The sequence below is a fragment of the Hyla sarda genome, chromosome 10 (assembly GCF_029499605.1).
Source record: "Hyla sarda isolate aHylSar1 chromosome 10, aHylSar1.hap1, whole genome shotgun sequence".
Classification (NCBI taxonomy): Eukaryota; Metazoa; Chordata; class Amphibia; order Anura; family Hylidae; genus Hyla; species Hyla sarda.
Window position 1 is genome coordinate 22,195,099 of NC_079198.1, and position 24,877 is coordinate 22,219,975.

Consider the following 24,877-nt stretch of genomic DNA (forward strand, 5'->3'; position numbering starts at 1 on the left):
CCTATCTGCAGGATAGGGGATAAGTATTAGATCGCGGGGGGTCCGACCCCTGGGACCCCCAGCAATCTCTTGTACGAGGCCCCAGCTCTCCCCTGGAGCGGAACGTCACGACCCCCGCCCCAAAGCAGGGGCTGCCACCCCCCCCCCTCCATATATCTCTATGGGAGAGCCATTCGGCTAGCTTCAGTCAGACCTCCCTCTTGCAGATAGGGGAAAAGTTTTTCAGTAATTTTTAGGATGAGACTTCTTTAAAAATTTCAGGTCCTGGGTTAATGATTTTCAGTTTTAATTTACATGTACAGAACTGAATTCTGCAGATCTGTAAACGTTTTTTAATCTATAAACCATTGACAATTGAAAATAGATTTTACCTCAAAAATTCTGAAATCCTCGAGAGAGCTGTCCTGCCTCAGTGCATGTTTCCAGGGCACCCGGAACTGTGTATGTTCGCTGTTCACCCATTCCAGACCTGGGTAGATTTGGTTGTCAATCTGACGGATGAGCCAAGGGATGATACGAGGCTTCTGGGAGCTCATGTTCTGGGACAATGAGGTAGGGTTGATGTTCCTGGAGGGATACAACAAATGGCAAATTATTTAGTAAACTAGAGGAATGGTCAGAACTCCGGACACTGACATTGAATGTGGATAAGTGCAAGATAATGCACCTTGGGCGTAAAAAACTAAGAGCAGAGTATAGAATATGTGATGTAGTACTAAACTCAGTATCTGAGGAAAAAGATTTAGGGGTCATTATTTCACAAGACTTAAAGGGGTTATCCAGGAAAACACTTTTTTTTAAATATTAACTGGCTCCAGAAAGTTAAACAGATTTGTAAATTACTTCTATTAAAAAAAATCTTAATCCTTTCAGTACTTATGAGCTTCTGAAGTTAAGGTTGTTCTTTTCTGTCTAAGTGCTCTCTGATGACACGTGTCTCGGGAACCGCCCAGTTTAGAAGCAAATCACCATAGCAAACCTCTTCTAAACTGGGCGGTTCCCGAGACACGTGTCATCAGAGAGCACTTAGACAGAAAAGAACTACCTTAACTTCAGAAGCTCATAAGTACTGAAAGGATTAAGATTTTTTAATAGAAGTAATTTACAAATCTGTTTAACTTTCTCTAGCCAGTTGATATATAAATTTTTTTTTTTCCTGGATAACCCCTTTAAAGGTAGACAGACAATGTCATAGAGCAGCAGGAAATGCTAGCAGAATGCTTGGGTGTATAGGGAGAGGTATTAGCAGTAGAAAAAGGGAAGTATTCATGGGTGTATAGGGAGAGGTATATGCAGTAGAAAGAGTAAAGTGCTGAGGGGCGTGGCCTGAAAGGAGAGCTGCCATATTCCAATTTGGGGATAAAAATGGTAGGTTATTGGCGTATTTGGCTAAGGAGTAGGCCAGTGGTCACTATACCTTGCATTAGGGTGGCTACTGGGATATTGGACACTGACCCAATCACTATTAATAATGTATTTCGGGACTTTTTTAGTGGTCTCTATACCTCTCAATTGCCGGCTGTTCCAGAAGACTTAGTGTCATTTTTGAGGGGTTTGCCTCTTACACCCTTCACTACGGCTCAGGCAGCCAATTAAGATGCCCCTTTTTCTGATGAGGAAGGTTCTATGGCTTCTCTACAGATGGGGAAAACTCTGTGTTTAGATGGAATGATTGGAGACTGGTACAGGGCGAATGAGGAGCGGCTGATACCTATTTTACAAAACCTTTTCAGTGTGGCTTTGGAGACTGGGAGGCTCCCTGATTCCATGAGGGAGGCCCTTATTGTGGTTCTTCCCAAATCGGGAAGGGATCTGACTTTACCGGATTCTTACAGACCTAAAACCCTCCTTAATGTAGATATCAAACTTCTGGCTAAAATATTAGCTAATCGGTTACGAAAGGTCATAGCCGCTATCGTTCATCCTGACCAGACGGGCTTTATGCCAGGGAGAGCCATGGATATTAATGTCCAGCGCTTGCATCTTAATATCTGCCTCTGCGGAAGGGGTTGTCTCTGGGGGATTTGTAGTTAGCCTAGATGTATAGCCTAGCCTAGGTGTATCTTCGGGGTGTCCTGGAGGTCCTTCAGTTTGGTCCACGGTTCCGGAGGCGTGGGTACGCTTGCTATATGATAGCCCTAGAGCCAGGGTACGAACCAATTTGGAGGTCTCAATGTCTTTCCAGCTGGATAGGGGTATGAGGTAGGATTACTCCCTGTCCCCCTTTTATTTGCTCTGGCAGTAGAACCGCTAGCGGCGACCATCCGAACGTCCTCTTGTATTCAGGGGATACGTAGGGGTTCCTTAGAGGAGAAAGTATCCATGTACGCAGATGACACACTGGTTATTTTGGTTGATGTTCAGGGTTCCCTGGGGGCCTTGTTTGTCCTCTTAGATGAATTTAGTTCCTTCTCCGGTCTCAAGGTTAATTGGGCTAAGTCTTCCTTGATGCCACTATCAATGGCAGCGGACCCCATTCCATCTCTTCCTCATGGGTTGCAAACAGGTACTCAATTTAGATATTTGGGAGGTGAGGTTTCTGCGTGTGTGAGTAAGGTTGAACTTCGATCCGGTTTTGTTGCTGTGTCGGTCAAATCACAGGCCTGGTCCTCTCTGCCCATTTCCCTAGCTGGCAGGATTAATATCTTTAAAATTATTATATATTTACCTAAGTTTCTGTATCTTTTCCATCTTTCTTCTGTGATTCCACCTAAGAAGTATTTTGTAAAGCTGAGTGGCGGTGGCTTCACTACTCCTAACATGTAAAATTACTTTTTAGCGTCTCAATTGGTGTATGCTGCCTGGTGGATCGACCTGGATCTGGCGAATGCATCTACTGCCCTAGTGGGAGCTCTCATGGGTTCGTATGAAACCTTAACTGATACCCTGTATAGATACACTGGCCCCCATTAAAACTGTGGCTGAGGTATGGTCGGTCTTCTCCATACGCTTTCCGTTGCCGGTAATGTGTCCTAGAGTAGCTCTGTGGGGGAACCCTCATTTTGAGCACCTGCAGGAGTTGGAGGCTGCCGGCTTCTGGAGTGATCATGAGTCAAATTTTCCATGCATTTGTTTGGGGAATTCCCTTCTTTCCCCTCTATCACCCTTGAGGTGCTCAATTTTGGTACTTCCAGCTGAGACATGCGGTAGTGGTACAGTTTGGCTCTCTTGATGTGACCCCAGCTTTCTCTGATGTGGAGCTGCTTCTTGGCAGGGGCGGATCAAGAGTCTAGTCTCAGGAGGGGCACTATCAGAGAATTGTGCGGTGGTCGACACGTCCCCTCTCATAGACTTGCATTGAGGGGGCATGGCGTGATGTTACAAGGGGTGTGGTTGTGATGTCACAACCCTGGCAGCCTGCACCCAGAGTTCACAACAAAATGTTCCGAATGCTGGGGCAGTGGAGTACTCCTTTAAGTACGCAGCATAATTTCCCCACACTAGGTAGGCAGCATAGTTCCCCCACACTAGGTAGGCAGCATAGTTCCCCCCACACTAGGTAGGAAGCATAGTTCCCCCACACTAGGTTGGCAGCATAGTTCCCCCACATTAGTTTGTCAGCATAGTTCCCCCAACATTAGGCTGTCAGCATAGTCCCCCCCTCCACATTAGGTTGTCAGCATAGTCCCCCCCCCACATAAGGTTGTCAGCATAGTTTCCCCTACATTAGGCTGACAGTATAGTTCCTCCCCACACTAGGTTGGCAGCATAGTTCCCCCCACATTAGGCTGTCAGCATAGTCCCCCCCCCCACATTAGGTTGTCAACATAGCCCCCCCCCCCTCATTAGGTTGTCAGCATAGTCCCCCCCCCCCCCCCACATTAGGTTGTCAGCATAGTTCCCCTTACATTAGGCTGACAGTATAGTTCCCCCCACATAAGGTTGGCAGCATAGTTTCCTCCACATTAGGTAGGCAGTATACTTCCCCCACATTAGATTGGCAGTATAGTTCCCCCACATTAGGTTGTCAGCATAGTTCCCCCCCCACATTAGGTTGCCAGCATAGTTCCCCCTACATTAGGCTGACAGTATAGTTCCCCCCACATAAGGTTGGCAGTATAGTTCCCCCACATTAGGTAGCCAGTATACTTCCCCCACATTAGATTGGCAGTATAGTTCCCCCCACATTAGGCTGGCAGTATAGCTCCCCCCCCCACACACATTAGGTTGTCAGCACAGTTCCCCCGCTTTAGGTTGGCAGTATAGTTCCCCCCACATTAGGTTGGCAGTATAGTTGCCCCCACATTAGGTTGGCAGTATAGTTCCCCCCACAACAGGCTGGCAGTATAGTTGCCCCCACATTAGGTTGGCAGTATAGTTGCCCCCACAGTAGGTTGGCAGTATAGTTGCCCCCCACATTAGGTTGGCAGTATAGTTCCCTCCACATTAGGTTGGCAGTATAGTTCCCCCCACAATAGGCTGGCAGTATAGTTCCCCCCACATTAGGTTGTCAGCATAGTTCCCCCACATTATTATTGGAGATTGCCTGTACTTTACCACCAAAGACAATATGGTAAGTGAATAACTTACATCTTCCTAAATTAGTGCAAAGGTTTAGTGCTAAAAGTACAGTGGTTTTCAATGCAAATGTTTTATATATGTTTCTTTGTCATTCATGTGTGGCATCCTTTGCTGGTCCTGTAATGCTGGGACTTGTAGTTTTGGAATAGTTGGAGGTACAGTGTTTGGATAACTCTTTTTTTGCCTTCAGCTGTGTGCCTACAGTTTTTGCAAAACTACAACTCCCAGCATGGCCAGACATCTTTGACTGTCCAGGCATGCTTGGAGTTGTAGTTTTGCAACAGCTGGAGGCACATGTTTGGTAGAACTCTGTGTTACAGCAGTGTTGCTGCAGACTGTGTTCCTCCTGCAGCCTTGTCAATCAGCCATCTCCTGTCCATGACCCTTGGGCACCCTCATGCTGCTGTGGGACTCATCAGTGTCCCAAGAGGTATGGGGACCCCTAGTGGGTAAGATTTCCAAAGGCAGTTTTCTTTCATAAAATGTGACATTTTTTAAGACGTATATTAGAAAAGCTATTATTTTGCCAAGGTGGTCAACATATAAAAAGTCTGACAGTGCACATTTAAACTGATTACTGTAATTGCAATTAACTCTTGCCATATAGCACAGACATGCCAAAAGATAAGAACAAAGGGGGGTTACGCGCTGAAAGCCCCTTTAATCACTAGTTATAGCAGGTTGAAGCATTCAGCAGCAAGCTTCACTCCCCATCTTGGCACACAGTCTGACTCCCCATTATAATTTATGGCAGTGTTTCCTAACCAGGGTACTTCCAGCTGTTGCAAAGCTACAACACCAAACCTACCTGGACAGCCATAGGCTGTCTGTGCATGCCGGGAGTTGTAGTTTTGCAACACCTGAAGGCATCCTGGTTGCGAAAAACACTGGTCTGTGGAGCACATCAGTCAGTGTATTTTTTAAAGGGGTATTCTGGGCAAAAACATTTTATCCCCTATCCAAAGGATCTCCCTGCAGCACCTGCATTCTATGAATGGAAGGGGCGTGGCATGACGTCACGTCCCCAGTCCCAGAAACCTGGACACTCAGCACCCGCGGGTGCTGCAGGAAGATTGCTGGGGGGTCTCAGCAGCGTGCCCCCTGCGATCAGACATCTTATCCCCTCTCCTTTGGATAGGGGATAAAATGTTTTTGCCCGGAATACCCCTTTAAGCCTCAAAAAGCTTCCATTGAACGTCCATTTTGTTCCTATGGAACTGCATTGAATTCAATGAGAAAACGCTTGACAGTTCAAGTGTAGTTTGACTTTTTGACCGTAGTTATTTCAACTGTAAATATAAGTTCATGGTATTTGTGGTGTTTTTACTGGAAGGATTAAGGTTTTTACATAGAAGTAATTTACAAATCTGTTTAACTTTCTGGCACAAGTTGGTTTGAAAATATTTTTTTTCCCCTTCGGAGTACCCCTATAAGAAGTGAAGAACACACTCATAAAAATGCAAAAAAAAATAAAAAAAAACACCAAAGAAAGTATAAGTAAAACAGAATAATGGGTATTTATCATTGTATGTCCTCCATTAATAGCTAAATAGCATAGATCTAAGCACGTTTCATAGTGTAGTCCAGGCTGTAGTGAGTTTGCACAAAAAAATTCAGCATTTGCGTTCATTTGTCAACTATATAAAAAAGTAAAGTATAATAAATTAGTAACCACTGCAAAAGCAAATACACATTTGCGTTCACTATAGAGCACATATGGCAGAAGGGATTAAGTTAAAAATTGTTGCACTAATTCCAATTTTTTGTGCCAAACATACAACGAAAAAGCTGTGTAAATACAATGATATATTCCCCAATAGTGTATAGAAATTTTCCAAAAGAAAGCAACAAAAAAAGCATAAAAAACCCAAAACAAAAAAGTTTACTGTCAAACAAGTTTGTGTTTAAATACACAGTGAACATAGCACAAGCCTAGGGCTCCATGGCAACTTATTATTTGCAGTCAGTCTCAGACTGTAACCCTCCAGATGTTGCTAGGCAACTTACCGGCTTCCGTCGGATCCAGGGAGCCATCCTCTTCTGCCGCACGACATTGCAGCCCGCACCGATCACCGCAGCCGATCCCGTCCCGCAGCCTCCACCGACGGGTAAGTGGATCTTCGGCGCCGGTCCTCCGCCGTTTCCCCGTCTTGCCCCGCCTATTGTGGGTGGGCAGAACGGGGAAACCGAAAGTTAACCCCCCCCGCCCCTGATCTGCTATTGGTGGTCGCGTCTAGACCCTGCCACCTCACTCCTATCCCTTCAGGGGGATCGTGGGTGTCTTAGACAACCGTGATCCCCCTTATATTCTGGGTCACCATAAGACCCAGGTACACAGGGCGTATCCAAAGAATACAATAACATGCAAACAATACAGTCCATTCCAGTTTATTGTTATATTGAATCACAAAAAAATGCTAATGCAAATTCGCATGGAATTGATATTTCTGTACTTTAGGGGAGGAGTAAAAATTTTAAAAATACAATTTATTGCCGCATCATATAAAATCATGGAGCATAATATTAAACGCAATTCTAATAGAACTCTAACAACAATGGATGGGGAATTGTTTGTTCCAACACAGTTTGTACTACCCCCATGGGAATACCACCTACATGTGTGAAGACCACACCAAATGTGAACCCCCAATAAAATCAAAGTAATCAAATGTGTACATAATTTTTTTTTTTATTACAATAAATAAATAGTATGCATACAAAGAAATGTATTGTATGGAAGAACAGAAGGATAAAAATGGATATACTAAGTAAAAAACAGAAAAGGGGGGGCTACTTGGGTGATGAAGCCGCTCCAGGCGAAACGCGTTGGAGTTGTGGTGTGGACTGGGGTGAGTCCTGCCTCTTCATTACTGGTCTGTACTATATCTGCTGCTACCTTGCTCCTTCACTGATTTTTCATGTTATGCACTTTTTCATGTGTGTTTTTACTTAAAGGGGTACTCGGCCCCCAAGACACCTTATCCCCTATCCAAAGGATGGGGGATAAGATGTCTGATCGCGGGAGTCCCGCCGCTGGGGACTCCCGTAATCTAGCATGCAGCACCCACCTGTAGGTACTGCTGGAAGCGCTGGAGGCTCTCAGTCTTATGCCTCCCGATCACGGGGACGGAGTATCGTAACGTCATGACTCCGCCCCCATGTGACGTCACGCCACGCCCCCCCAATGCAAGTCTATGGGAGGGGATTTCACGCCCCGCCCCCTCAATACAAGTCTAGGGGCAGGGGCGTCACACCTCGCCCCCTCAATGCAAGTCTATGGGAGGGGGCGTGACGGCCGTATATTAGTATTTCATTTTTATCCTTCTGTTCTTTTATACAATACACTTCTTTGTATGCATACTATTTATTATATTTAATTTAAATATATATTTATGTACACATTTGATTACTTTGATTTTATTGGGGGTTCACACTTGGTGTGGTCTTCACACATGTAGGTGGTATTGCTAGTTTGGTTGTTCATTAGTGAACCCCCTCTTTTATTGTCACGTAGGAAGGACATTCTTTGTTTCGACCCCATGGGAATATGTTACACCCAACATAATAGGAATAGCACACGACCTGGAGTCCTGGCCTGAACATCAAACATTACCTTAATCGTCAATTCAATTCCACCATTAAAGGGGTACTCCGGTGGAAAACCTTTTTTTTTTTTTTTTTTTTTTTTTTTTTAAATCAACTGGTGCCAGAAAGTCAAATAGATTTGTAAATTACTTCTATTAAAAAATCTTAATCCTTCCAGTACTTATAAGCTGCTGAATACTACAGAGGAAATTACTTTCTTTTTAGAACACAGAGCTCTCTGCTGACATCTCTGTCCATTTTAAAGGAGTACTCTAGTGCAGAGTACTCCTGCTCCGTCCTGCCCGGGCTGCAAAATAAATGAAAATGAACCATCACTCACCTCCCTGGGTTCCCGCGGAGCGCCACTACAGCTGGGTCCTCCGGTCCATCTCCTTCATACTTCCGGGTGTAACGAAGCGTCACATGGTGCTCAGCCTATCCCTGGCCGAGGCAGAACATCGCGGCGGCCGGGGATAGGCTGAGCGCCATGTGACACTTTGTTACACCCGGAAGTATGAAGGAGATGGACTGGAGGACCGATCAGCTGTAGTGACGCTCCGCGGGAACCCAGGGAGGTGAGAGATGGTTCATTTTCATTTATTTTGCAGCCCGGGCAGGACGGAGCAGGAATATTCTGCACTAGAGTACTCCTTTAAGAACTGTCCAGAGTAGTAGAAAATCCCCATAGCAAACATATGCTGCTCTGGACAATTCCTAAAATGGACAGAGATGTCAGCAGAGAGCACTGTGGTCATGATGTCAGCAAACAGCTCTGTGTTTCAAAAAGAAAATAATTTGCTCTGTAGTATTCAGCAGCTAATAAGTACTGGAAGGATTAAGATTTTTTAAATAGAAATAATTTACAAATCTGTTTAACTTTCTGGCACCAGTTGATTTAAAAAAAAAAAAGTTTTCCACCCGAGTACCCCTTAAAGAAATCCTTAGCAATCTTTCAGGTGACTTCTCCTTTAAGAAGCTCCTGAATTGTGTAGGATATAAATGTATTTGGAAACTGATCATTATCTGCCTCTTCAATATACTGAATAAGGACCATAATTCAACATAGTGGAGCTGTGTCTGGATTATAGCTGTAACATCCAGATCCCAATCACATCTCACCATAGAAGCACATTATGATCTGTCTGTTAATGTAATAAAAAAGAAGAAAATTGATACAGAAGATTGTGTATATGATGGCCAAGAATAATTGCTATATACAGATATGTTAGTATTTACCCCCCAGAGAAGCCGGACAGCACTGACCTTATAATTCAGAGCTCTCGAGATCTTCCAGCTGCCGCCGCTGATCACCGTCTGTACTGGTTTCTAGGACTCTACTTCTCTTTTATGTGAGACTAAGTTTCATTTCCAGACTTCTGCAATGTATACTGCTCCACCCCCTAAATTGTTACCCAACAGGATCTCTTCACCTCTAGGTGGCGATAAAGATTTTCTTTTAAAAAGAGCAAAGAGATTTGCTTTGGACTTGATAAAGGGAGGAATCCCGAAAGCTTGTCTCAACAAAATTCTGTTACTCCAATAAAAAAGCTATTACAAGATACCGCAACATTTTTTGATTTGCATCTGCATCACTGGACTAATACGGCTACTCAAATTTACTACTTTAACCCCTTAAGGACTCAGGGTTTTTCCGTTTTTGCACTTTCGTTTTTTCCTCCTTACCTTTTAAAAATCATAACCCTTTCAATTTTCCACCTAAAAATCCATATTATGGCTTATTTTTTGCGTCGCCAATTCTACTTTGCAGTGACATTAGTCATTTTACCCAAAAATGCACGGCGAAACAGAAAAAAAAATAATTGTGCGACAAAATCGAAAAAAAAACGCCATTTTGTAACTTTTGGGGGCTTTCGTTTCTACGCAGTGCATATTTCGGTAAAAATTACACCTTATCATTATTCTGTAGGTCCATACGGTTAAAATGATACCCTACTTATATAGGTTTGATTTTGTCGCACTTCTGGAAAAAATCATAACTACATGCAGGAAAATTTATATGTTTAAAAATGTCATCTTCTGACCCCTATGACTTTTTTATTTTTCCACGTACGGGGCGGTATGAGGACTCATTTTTTGCGCCGTGATCTGAAGTTTTTATCGGTAGGATTTTTGTTTTGATTGGACTTTTTGATCACTTTTTATTCATTTTTTAATGGTATAAAAAGTGACCAAAATACGCTTTTTTGGACTTTGGAATTTTTTTGCGCGTACGCCATTGACCGTACGGCTTAATTAATGATATATTTTTATAGTTCGGACATTTACGCACGCGGCGATACCACATATGTTTATTTTTTATTTTTTTTACACTGTTTTATTTTTTTTATGGGAAAAGGGGGGTGATTCAAACTTTTATTAGGGAAGGGGTTAAATGACCTTTATTAACACTTTTTTTTTACTTTTTTTTGCAGTGTTATAGGTCCCATAGGGACCTATAACACTGCACACACTGATCTCCTATGCTGATCACTGGCGTGCATTAACACGCCTGTGATCAGCATTATCGGCGCTTGACTGCTCCTGCCTGGATTCTAAAGGGTTAATACCGCACATCGCCGCGATCGGCGATGTGTGGTATTAGCCGCGGGTCCCGGCCATTGATTAGCGCCGGGACCGACGCGATATGATGCGGGATCGCGGCGCGATCCCGCTTCATATCGCGGGAGCCGGTGCAGGACGTAAATATACGTCCTGCGTCGTTAAGGGGTTAAAAAGTGAAAGTTGAAAGAAATTCATGAATTTTGTCAAAATGCTACTGATCATTAATATATACAGTATCTCCCATAAGAGAGTCCACCCCTCACATTATATATACAGTATCTCCCATAAGTGAGTCCACCCCTCACATTATATATACAGTATCTCCCATAAGTGACTCCACCCCTCACATTATATATACAGTATCTCCCATAAGTGACTCCACCCCTCACACAGGGGCGGATCCAGAGTCTAGTCTCGGGACGGGCACTATTAGAGTATCATGCGCTGGTCGACACGCCCCCTCCCATAGACTTGCATTTAGGAGGTGTCGTGTGACGTCACAAGGGGCGTGGCTATGACATCACAACCCCCGCAGCCTGCACCCAGGGTTTGGAACAAAATGTTCAGAACACTGGGGCAGTGGAGTACCCCTTTAAGTATGCAGCATAGTGCCCCCACACTAGGTAGGCAGCATAGTTCCCAGTTCCCCCACACTAGGAAGGCAGCATAGTTCCCCCACATTTGGTTGTAGTTCCCTCACATTTAGTTGGCAGTATAGTTCCCCCACATTAGGTTGTAGTTCCCCCACATTAGGTTGGCAGTATAGTTGTGAGTATTGTTCGTGGTTGTTGATCCATCCAAGATGGCTGAAGAAGAGGGTGCACGCTCCATGGCGGTCAGTACACAATTCACAGGATAGCAGCACAACCAAGGTAGAAATAAGGAAACTGGTGCAAGCTGTGTAGGAGCCTTGGCAGAGGGGTCCCAACTTCAATATATCCAAATAGGCAGCAGCACACAGATGGTGGGTGAAATTTTTTTATCATACCAGTGTACAGAGAGCAAAGTTTCCGCGGCCTCTCGGCCTCCTGAGAATGGCGGCGAGAGGCCACGGAAACGTTGCTCTCTGTACACTGGTATGATGATATAAACTTCGCTATTATTTTCACCCACCATCTGTGTGCTGCTGCCTATTTGGATATATTGAAGTTGAGACCCCTCTGCCAAGGCTCCTACACAGCTTGCACCAGTTTCCTTATTTCTACCTTGGTTGTGTTGCTCTCCTGTGAGTTGTGTGAGTATAGTTGTGATGCCTGCGGAGTAGCAGGTTGCAGAAAATAATTTCCAGTATAATAATCAAATATACCAATTGTCACAGAATGGGAAAGTGCTAAAGCAGTATGACCTAAGTAGTGGTAAGGTTATGCTGGGAGTTGTTGTTTCACCCATGAAAACTGCAAAACTTACAAGTGACTACAGCTCTGATGGGACATAGTGAGGAGAATGCACAATGATATCAGTGACTACAGGTGATAGCTTTGATGGTACATACCGCTGTGACTTTGTCAGCTAAATCTTCTCTCTGCAGAAAATGACACCCAGATGGCCCCTTAATTTGTCAGCGGATTCTGATCCTCTATATGAAAACAATAATTATTATAATACTGCTAAACACTGTATCCTCTGAATATCCCACACTGCACCCTCTGAATATAATACTACCACACACTGCGCTCTCTGAATATAATAATACCACACACTGTACCCCCTGAATATAATACTACCACACACTGTACCCTCTGAATATAATACTACCACACACTGTACACCCTGAATATAATACTACCACACACTGTACCCTCTGAATATAATACTACCACACACTGCGCTCTCTGAGTATAATACTTCCACATAGGGATGTCCCGATACTAGTATCGGTATCGGGGCCGATACCCGGTATTTGCATGGTATCGGGGACATTAGACGATGATTCAGACGGCGGAACAGAGCAGCAGCAGTAAAGAGAGCAGCAGAACGGGACAGCGGAGCGGCGACAGGCAAGTAAGCAACTACAAGTGGGGGTCCTCCTGGCTACAAGGGGGGGTCCTGCTCACTAAAAGTCGGGTCCTGCTGGCTAAAAGAGGTCCTGCACGCTAATATTCGGGTCCTGATGGCTAAAAGGGGGGTCCTGCTGGCTAAAAGGGAGGTCCTGCTCACTAAAAGTCGGGTCCTGCTGGCTAAAAGGGGGGGGGTCCTGCTGGCTAAAAGGGGGGGTCCTGCTGGCTAAAAGGGAGGTTCTGTTGGCTAAAAGGGGGTCCAGCTGGCTAAAAGGGAGGTCCTGCTCACTAAAAGTCGGGTCCTGCTGGCTAAAAAGGGGGGAGGGGGGGTCCTGCTGGCTAAAAGGGGGGCCCTGCTGGCTAAAAGGGGGGCCCTGCTGGCTACAGGAGGGCTGATACAAATGTCTGCAGGGGAGGGGGCTGCTGTCTACAGGGTGGGCTGCTGTCTAATGTCTTCAACTATCTATACTACTTACAAGGGGTTACTACCTACTATTAAAGACAATCTTACAGCAGAGTCACCTGAACTAACTTAAATTTATATGTAGATGATGCAGGTGACCCGGTTTCTACCGCTGCTCATCATGTGGTCATCAGTCATCGTTCTCGCCGCCAATACAAATTCCCTGTTCTGTCCAATGGAGGAGAGAAATCTTGGCTCATACTACAGCAGCTGCCTCCATTGTACACAACAAGGACACACATATACGGTAAACAGCGCCAGAAACCGGGTCACCCTGGTGTCAGATTCCCTTTAAAATAAAAGTACTCGTACTTGGTACCGGCGAGTACTAGAATTAAAGTATCAGTACTCATACTCGGTCTTAAAAAAATGGTACCTGGACATCCCTACTACCACACACTGCACCCTCTGAATATAATACTACCACACACTGCACCCTCTGAATATAAAACTACCACACACTGCGCTCCCTGAATATAATACTACCACACACTGTACCCTCTGAATATAATACTACCACACACTGCGCTCTTTGAATATAATACTACCACACACTGTACCCTCTAAATATAATACTACGACACACTGCACCCTCTAAATATAATACTACAACACACTGCACCCTCTGAATATACTACCACACACTGCACTCTCTGAATATAAAACTACCACACACTGCGCTCTCTGAATATAATACTACCACACACTGCACCCTCTGAATATAATAATACCACACACCGCACCCTCTGAATATAATAATACCACACACCGCACCCTCTGAATATAATACTACCACACACTGCACCCTCTGAATATAATACTGTCACACACTGTACCCTCTGAATATAATACTACCACACACTGTACCCACTGAATATAATACTGTAATGTATTGTGGCCCCATAAAATCGTACCAACCCTGAAATTCCTTTATAATATACACCATACCTCTAAAATGCAAAACACTCTGTGCCTTCACATATAGTGATAATGCCCCATCCTGTGCCCCCAAATATAATTATGGCCCCTCCTGTGCCCCCCACATATTAATAATGTCCGTCCTGTTCCCCCCACATAATAAAAATGCCCTCTGTCCTGTGCACCTAACAAATAATGCCCCCTATGCTGTGCCACTCACATATAATGTCCTCTGTCCTGAGCCCTTCACATATAATGCCCCCTGTGCTGTGCCCCTTACATATAATGCCCCCTGTGCTGTGTCCCTTACATATAATGCCCCTGTCATGTTCCCCTAACATTTAATGCCCCCTGTGCTGTGTCCCTTATATAATGCTCTCATCATGTGCCCCTCACATATACTGCCCCCTGTCCTGTGCCCCTAACCATATAATGCCCCCTGTGACGTGCCCCTCACATTTAATGCCCCCTGTACTGTGCCACAGGGGGCATCATATGTGAGGGGCACATGACAGGAGCATTATATCTGAAGGGCACATGATGATGATGGGGGCATTATATGTGAGAGGCACAGCACAGGGGGCATTAATGTGAAGAGCACATTAATCCCTACCCCTCACATTATACACAGTATCTCCCATAATTGATTCCATCCCTCTCATATCAAAACAGTATCTCCCATAAGTGATTCCACCCCTCACATTATATACAGTATCTCCCATAAGTGACTCCACCTCTCACATTATATACAGTATATCCCATAAGTGAGTCCACCCCTCACATTATATATACAGTATATCCCTTAAGTGAGTCCACCCCTCACATTATATATACAGTATCTCTCATAAGTGACTCCCACCCCTCACATTATATACAGTATCTCCCATAAGTGACTCCACCCCTCACATTATATATACAGTATATCCCATAAGTGACTCACCCCTCACATTATATATACAGTATATCCCATAAGTGAGTCCACCTCTCACATTATATATACAGTATATCCCATAAGTGAGTCCACCCCTCACATTACATATACAGTATCTCCCATAAGTGAGTCCACCCCTCACATTATATACAGTATATCCCATAAGTGAGTCCACCCCTCACATTATATATACAGTATCTCCCATAAGTGAGTCCACCCCTCACATTATATATACAGTATATCCCATAAGTGAGTCCACCTCTCACATTATATACAGTATCTCCCATAAGTGACTCCACCCCTCACATTATATATACAGTATATCCCATAAGTGACTCCACCCCTCACATTATATATACAGTATATCCCATAAGTGAGTCCACCTCTCACATTATATATACAGTATATCCCATAAGTGAGTCCACCCCTCACATTACATATACAGTATATCCCATAATTGAGTCCACCCCTCACATTATATACAGTATCTCCCATAAGTGACTCCACCTCTCACATTATATACAGTATATCCCATAAGTGAGTCCACCCCTCACATTATATATACAGTATCTCCCATAAGTGACTCCACCCCTCACATTATATATATAGTATATCCCATAAGTGAGTCCACCCCTCACATTATATATACAGTATCTCTCATAAGTGACTCCACCCCTCACATTATATACAGTATCTCCCATAAGTGACTCCACCCCTCACATTATATATACAGTATCTCCCATAGGTGACTCCACCCCTCACATTATATATACAGTATATCCCATAAGTGACTCCACCCCTCACATTATATATACAGTATATCCCATAAGTGAGTCCACCTCTCACATTATATATACAGTATATCCCATAAGTGAGTCCACCCCTCACATTACATATACAGTATCTCCCATAAGTGAGTCCACCCCTCACATTATATATACAGTATATCCCATAAGTGAGTCCACCCCTCACATTATATATACAGTATATCCCATAAGTGAGTCCACCTCTCACATTATATATACAGTATATCCCATAAGTGAGTCCACCCCTCACATTATATATACAGTATATCCCATAAGTGAGTCCACCCCTCACATTATATACAGTATATCCCATAAGTGAGTCCACCTCTCACATTATATACAGTATCTCCCATAAGTGACTCCACCCCTCACATTATATATACAGTATATCCCATAAGTGAGTCCACCCCTCACATTATATATACAGTATATCCCATAAGTGACTCCACCCCTCACATTATATATACAGTATATCCCATAAGTGACTCCACCCCTCACATTATATATACAGTATCTCCCATAAGTGAGTCCACCCCTCACATTATATACAGTATCTCCCATAAGTGACTCCGCCCCTCACATTATATACAGTATATCCCATAAGTGACTCCACCCCTCACATTATATACAGTATATCCCATAAGTGATTCCACTCCTCACATTATATACAGTATCTCCCATAAGTGACTCCGCCCCTCACATTATATATACAGTATCTCCCATAAGTGACTCCACCCCTCACATTATATACAGTATCTCCCATAAGTGACTCCGCCCCTCACATTATATACAGTATATCCCATAAGTGACTCCACCCCTCACATTATATACAGTATATCCCATAAGTGATTCCACTCCTCACATTATATACAGTATCTCCCATAAGTGAGTCCACCCCTCACATTATATATACAGTATCTCTCATAAGTGATTCCACCCCTCACATTATATATACAGTATATCCCATAAGTGAGTCCACCTCTCACATTATATATACAGTATATCCCATAAGTGACTCCACCCGTCACATTATATATACATTATATCCCATAAGTGAGTCCACTCCTCACATTATATATACAGTATATCCCATAAGTGAGTCCACCCCTCACATTACATATACAGTATCTCCCATAAGTGAGTCCACCCCTCACATTATATATACAGTATATCCCATAAGTGAGTCCACCCCTCACATTATATACAGTATATCCCATAAGTGAGTCCCCCTCTCACATTATATACAGTATCTCCCATAAGTGAGTCCACCCCTCACATTATATACAGTATATCCCATAAGTGACTCCACCCCTCACATTATATATACAGTATCTCCCATAAGTGAGTCCACCCCTCACATTATATACAGTATCTCCCATAAGTGACTCCGCCCCTCACATTATATACAGTATATCCCATAAGTGACTCCACCCCTCACATTATATACAGTATCTCCCATAAGTGACTCCGCCCCTCACATTATATACAGTATATCCCATAAGTGACTCCGCCCCTCACATTATATACAGTATATCCCATAAGTGACTCCACCCCTCACATTATATACAGTATCTCCCATAAGTGACTCCGCCCCTCACATTATATACAGTATATCCCATAAGTGATTCCACTCCTCACATTATATACAGTATCTCCCATAAGTGACTCCGCCCCTCACATTATATACAGTATCTCCCATAAGTGACTCCGCCCCTCACATTATATACAGTATATCTCATAAGTGACTCCACCCCTCACATTATATATACAGTATCTCCCATAAGTGACTCCGCCCCTCACATTATATATACAGTATCTCCCATAAGTGACTCCACCCTTCACATTATATACAGTATCTCCCATAAGTGACTCCGCCCCTCACATTATATACAGTATATCCCATAAGTGACTCCACCCCTCACATTATATACAGTATATCCCATAAGTGATTCCACTCCTCACATTATATACAGTATCTCCCATAAGTGAGTCCACCCCTCACATTATATATACAGTATATCCCATAAGTGAGCCCACCCCTCACATTATATACAGTATATCCCATAAGTGACTCCACCCCTCACATTATATACAGTATCTCCCATAAGTGAGTCCACCCCTCACATTATATATACAGTATATCCCATAAGTGAGTCCACCCCTCACATTATATATACAGTATCTCTCATAAGTGATTCCACCCCTCACATTATATATACAGTATATCCCATAAGTGAGTCCACCTCTCACATTATATATACAGTATATCCCATAAGTGACTCCACCCGTCACATTATATATACATTATATCCCATAAGTGAGTCCACTCCTCACATTATATATACAGTATATCCCATAAGTGAGTCCACCCCTCACATTACATATACAGTATCTCCCATAAGTGAGTCCACCCCTCACATTATATATACAGTATATCCCATAAGTGAGTCCACCCCTCACATTATATACAGTATATCCCATAAGTGAGTCCACCTCTCACATTATATACAGTATCTCCCATAAGTGAGTCCACCCCTCACATTATATACAGTATATCCCATAAGTGACTCCACCCCTCACATTATATATACAGTATCTCCCATAAGTGAGTCCACCCCTCACATTATATACAGTATCTCCCATAAGTGACTCCGCCCCTCACATTATATACAGTATATCCCATAAGTGACTCCACCCCTCACATTATATACAGTATCTCCCATAAGTGACTCCGCCCCTCACATTATATACAGTATATCCCATAAGTGACTCCGCCCCTCACATTATATACAGTATATCCCATAAGTGACTCCACCCCTCACATTATATACAGTATCTCCCATAAGTGACTCCGCCCCTCACATTATATACAGTATATCCCATAAGTGATTCCACTCCTCACATTATATACAGTATCTCCCATAAGTGACTCCGCCCCTCACATTATATACAGTATCTCCCATAAGTGACTCCGCCCCTCACATTATATACAGTATATCTCATAAGTGACTCCACCCCTCACATTATATATACAGTATCTCCCATAAGTGACTCCGCCCCTCACATTATATATACAGTATCTCCCATAAGTGACTCCACCCTTCACATTATATACAGTATCTCCCATAAGTGACTCCGCCCCTCACATTATATACAGTATATCCCATAAGTGACTCCACCCCTCACATTATATACAGTATATCCCATAAGTGATTCCACTCCTCACATTATATACAGTATCTCCCATAAGTGAGTCCACCCCTCACATTATATATACAGTATATCCCATAAGTGAGTCCACCCCTCACATTATATATCCAGTATCTCTCATAAGTGATTCCACCCCTCACATTATATACAGTATATCCCATAAGTGACTCCACCCCTCACATTATATACAGTATATCCCATAAGAGAGTCCACCCCTCACATTATATATACAGTATATCCCATAAGTGAGTCCACCCCTCACATTATATATACAGTATCTCCCATAATGAGTCCACCCCTCACATTATATACAGTATCTCCCATAAGTGACTCCACCCCTCACATTATATACAGTATCTCCCATAAGTGAGTCCACCCCTCACATTATATATACAGTATCTCCCATAAGTGAGTCCACCCCTCACATTATATATACAGTATATCCCATAAGTGACTCCACCCCTCAAATTATATACAGTATCTCCCATAAGTGACTCCACCCCTCACATTATATATACAGTATATCCCATAAGTGAGTCCACCCCTCACATTATATATACAGTATATCCCATAAGTGAGTCCACCCCTCACATTATATATACAGTATATCCCATAAGTGAGTCCACCCCTCACATTATATATACAGTATCTCCCATAAGTGACTCCACCCCTCACATTATATATACAGTATCTCCCATAAGTGAGTCCACCCCTCACATTATATATACAGTATATCCCATAAGAGAGTCCACCCCTCACATTATATATACAGTATATCCCATAAGTGACTCCACCCCTCACATTATATATACAGTATATCCCATAAGTGAGTCCACCCCTCACATTATATATACAGTATCTCCCATAAGTGACTCCACCCCTCACATTATATATACAGTATCTCCCATAAGTGAGTCCACCCCTCACATTATATATACAGTATATCCCATAAGTGAGTCCACCCCTCACATTATATATACAGTATCTCTCATAAGTGACTCCACCCCTCACATTATATATACAGTATCTCCCATAAGTGAGTCCACCCCTCACATTATATACAGTATATCCCATAAGTGAGTCCACCCCTCGCATTATATATACAGTATATCCCATAAGTGAGTCCACCCCTCACATTATATATACAGTATATCCCATAAGTGAGTCCACCCCTCACATTGTATATACAGTATCTCCCTTAAGTGAGTCCACCCCTCACATTGTATATACAGCATCTCCCTTAAGTGAGTCCACCCCTCACATTATATATAGAGTATCTCCCTTAAGTGAGTCCACCCCTCACATTGTATATACAGTATCTCCCTTAAGTGAGTCCACCCCTCACATTGTATATACAGCATCTCCCATAAGTGAGTCCACCCCTCACATTATATACAGTATATCCCATAAGTGAGTCCACCCCTCACATTATATATACAGTATCTCCCATAAGTGAGTCCACCCCTCACATTATATACAGTATATCCCATAAGTGAGTCCACCCCTCACATTATATATACAGTATCTCCCATAAGTGAGTCCACCCCTCACATTATATATACAGTATATCCCATAAGTGAGTCCACCCCTCACATTACATATACAGTATCTCCCATAAGTGAGTCCACCCCTCACATTATATATACAGTATCTCCCATAAGTGACTCCACCCCTCACATTATATACAGTATATCCCATAAGTGAGTCCACCCCTCACATTATATATACAGTATATCCCATAAGTGAGTCCACCCCTCACATTATATATACAGTATATCCCATAAGTGACTCCACCCCTCACATTATATACAGTATCTCCCATAAGTGACTCCACCCCTCACATTATATATACAGTATCTCCCTTAAGTGAGTCCACCCCTCACATTGTATATACAGTATCTCCCTTAAGTGAGTCCACCCCTCACATTGTATATACAGCATCTCCCATAAGTGAGTCCACCCCTCACATTATATACAGTATATCCCATAAGTGAGTCCACCCCTCACATTATATATACAGTATATCCCATAAGTGAGTCCACCCCTCACATTACATGATACAGTATCTCCCATAAGTGAGTCCACCCCTCACATTATATATACAGTATCTCCCATAAGTGACTCCACCCCTCACATTATATACAGTATCTCCCTTAGTGAGTCCACCCCTCACATTGTATATACAGCATCTCCCTTAAGTGAGTCCACCCCTCACATTATATATAGAGTATCTCCCTTAAGTGAGTCCACCCCTCACATTGTATATACAGTATCTCCCTTAAGTGAGTCCCACCCCTCACATTGTAATATACAGCATCTCCCATAAGTGAGTCCCGACCCCTGCACATTATACTACAGTATATCCCCATAAGTGAGTCCACCCCTCACATTATATACAGTATCTCCCATAAGTGAGTCCACCCCTCACATTATATACAGTATATCCCATAAGTGAGTCCACCCCTCACATTATATATACAGTATCTCCCATAAGTGAGTCCACCCCTCACATTATATATACAGTATATCCCATAAGTGAGTCCCACCCCTCACATTACATATACAGTATCTCCCATAAGTGAGTCCACCCCTCAATATATACAGTATCTCCCATAAGTGACTCCACCCCTCACATTATATACAGTATATCCCATAAGTGAGTCCACCCCTCACATTATATATACAGTATATCCCATAAGTGAGTCCACCCCTCACATTATATATACAGTATATCCCATAAGTGACTCCACCCCTCACATTATATACAGTATCTCCCATAAGTGACTCCACCCCTCACATTATATATACAGTATCTCCCTTAAGTGAGTCCACCCCTCACATTGTATATACAGTATCTCCCTTAAGTGAGTCCACCCCTCACATTGTATATACAGCATCTCCCATAAGTGAGTCCACCCCTCACATTATATACAGTATATCCCATAAGTGAGTCCACCCCTCACATTATATATACAGTATATCCCATAAGTGAGTCCACCCCTCACATTACATATACAGTATCTCCCATAAGTGAGTCCACCCCTCACATTATATATACAGTATCTCCCATAAGTGACTCCACCCCTCACATTATATACAGTATATCCCATAAGTGAGTCCACCCCTCACATTATATATACAGTATATCCCATAAGTGAGTCCACCCCTCACATTATATATACAGTATATCCCATAAGTGACTCCACCCCTCACATTATATACAGTATCTCCCATAAGTGACTCCACCCCTCACATTATATATACAGTATATCCCATAAGTGACTCCACCCCTCACATTATATATACAGTATATCCCATAAGTGAGTCCACCCCTCACATTATATATACAGTATCTCCCATAAGTGAGTCCACCCCTCACATTATATATACAGTATATCCCATAAGTGACTCCACCCCTCACATTATATATATACAGTATCTCCCATAAGTGACTTCACCCCTCACATTATATATATAGTATCTCCCATAAGTGAGTCCACCCCTCACATTATATATACAGTATATCCGATAAGTGAGTCCAACCCTCACATTATATATACAGTATCTCCCATAAGTGAGTCCACCCCTCACATTATATATACAGTATCTCCCATAAGTGAGTCCACCCCTCACATTATATATACAGTATCTCCCATAAGTGAGTCCACCCCTCACATTATATATACAGTATATCCGATAAGTGAGTCCAACCCTCACATTATATATACAGTATCTCTCATAAGTGACTCCACCCCTCACATTATATATACAGTATCTCCCATAAGTGAGTCCACCCCTCACATTATATATACAGTATATCCGATAAGTGAGTCCAACCCTCACATTATATATACAGTATATACCATAACTGAGTCCACCCCTCACATTGTATATACAGTATATCCCATAAGTGAGTCCACCCCTCACATTATATATACAGTATCTCCCATAAGTGAGTCCACCCCTCACATTATATATACAGTATCTCCCATAAGTGAGTCCACCCCTCACATTATATATACAGTATATCCCATAAGTGAGTCCACCCCTCACATTATATATACAGTATATCCCATAAGTGAGTCCACCCCTCACATTATATATACAGTATATCCCATAAGTGAGTCCACCCCTCACATTATATATACAGTATCTCCCATAAGTGAGTCCACCCCTCACATTATATATACAGTATCTCCCATAAGTGAGTCCACCCCTCACATTATATATACAGTATATCCGATAAGTGAGTCCACCCCTCACATTATATACAGTATCTCCCAAAAGTGAGTCCACCCCTCACATTATATATACAGTATATCCCATAAGTGACTCCACCCCTCACATTATATACAGTATATCCCATAAGTGAGTCCACCCCTCACATTATATACAGTATATCCCATAAGTGAGTCCACCCCTCACATTATATATACAGTATATCCCATAAGTGAGTCCACCCCTCACATTATATATACAGTATCTCCCATAAGTGAGTCCACCCCTCACATTATATACAGTATCTCCCAAAAGTGAGTCCACCCCTCACATTATATACAGTATCTCCGATAAGTGAGTCCACCCCTCACATTATATACAGTATATCCCATAAGTGAGTCCACCCCTCACATTATATACAGTATATCCCATAAGTGAGTCCACCCCTCACATTATATATACAGTATCTCCCATAAGTGACTCCACCCCTCACATTATATATACAGTATCTCCCATAAGTGACTCCACCCCTCACATTATATATACAGTATCTTCCATAAGTGACTCCACCCCTCACATTATATATACAGTATATCCCATAAGTGAGTCCACCCCTCACATTATATATACAGTATCTCCCATAAGTGACTCCACCCCTCACATTATATATACAGTATCTTCCATAAGTGACTCCACCCCTCACATTATATATACAGTATATCCCATAAGTGAGTCCACCCCTCACATTATATATACAGTATCTCCCATAAGTGACTCCACCCCTCACATTATATATACAGTATCTCCCATAAGTGACTCCACCCCTCACATTATATATACAGTATCTTCCATAAGTGACTCCACCCCTCACATTATATATACAGTATCTCCCATAAGTGAGTCCACCCCTCACATTATATATACAGTATCTCCCATACGTGAGTCCACCCCTCACATTATATACAGTATCTCCCATAAGTGAGTCCACCCCTCACATTATATATACAGTATCTCCCATAAGTGAGTCCACCCCTCACATTATATATACAGTATCTCCCATAAGTGAGTCCACCCCTCACATTATATATACAGTATATCCCATAAGTGAGTCCACTCCTCACATTATATATACAGTATATCCCATAAGTGAGTCCACCCCTCACATTATATATACAGTATCTCCCATAAGTGAGTCCACTCCTCACATTATATATACAGTATATCCCATAAGTGAGTCCACCCCTCACATTATATATACAGTATATCCCGTAAGTGAGTCCACCCCTCACATTATATATACAGTATCTCCCATAAGTGAGTCCACCCCTCACATTATATATACAGTATCTCCCATAAGTGAGTCCACCCCTCACATTATATATACAGTATCTCCCATAAGTGAGTCCACCCCTCACATTATATATACAGTATATCCCATAAGTGAGTCCACCCCTCACATTATATATACAGTATATCCCATAAGTGAGTCCATCCCTCACATTATATACAGTATCTCCTATAAGTGAGTCCACCCCTCACATTATATATACAGTATCTCCCATAAGTGAGTCCACCCCTCACATTATATATACAGTATATCCCATAAGTGAGTCCACCCCTCACATTATATATACAGTATATCCCATAAGTGACTCCACTCCTCACA

At 42.7% G+C, this 24,877-nt stretch overlaps 2 protein-coding genes across 5 annotated transcripts in view; one reads left to right on the forward strand and one right to left on the reverse strand.

The window, feature by feature from the left end:
• Nucleotides 1-24,877, reverse strand: part of IRF3 (interferon regulatory factor 3) — a 53,894-nt gene that overhangs the window by 26,602 nt on the left and 2,415 nt on the right. For 2 of the 4 annotated variants that reach the window (XM_056541945.1, XM_056541941.1), the window contains exons 1-2: nucleotides 6,529-6,650; nucleotides 372-567 (exon numbers count right to left, since the gene is read on the reverse strand). In XM_056541945.1, the coding sequence (XP_056397920.1) occupies nucleotides 372-567; nucleotides 6,529-6,575 (243 nt within the window). In that variant the 5' untranslated portion in view covers nucleotides 6,576-6,650. Of the gene's footprint in view, nucleotides 1-371; nucleotides 568-6,528; nucleotides 6,651-9,369; nucleotides 9,487-24,877 lie in introns of those variants that run through there. The other 2 variants (XM_056541943.1, XM_056541944.1) reach the window with 2 other exon arrangements.
• Nucleotides 6,530-24,877, forward strand: part of SCT (secretin) — an 88,543-nt gene continuing 70,195 nt past the window's right edge. Inside the window, exon 1 of the mRNA XM_056541947.1 lies at nucleotides 6,530-6,629. The gene's annotated coding sequence lies outside the window, so the exon portion shown is untranslated. The remainder of the gene's footprint in view (nucleotides 6,630-24,877) is intronic.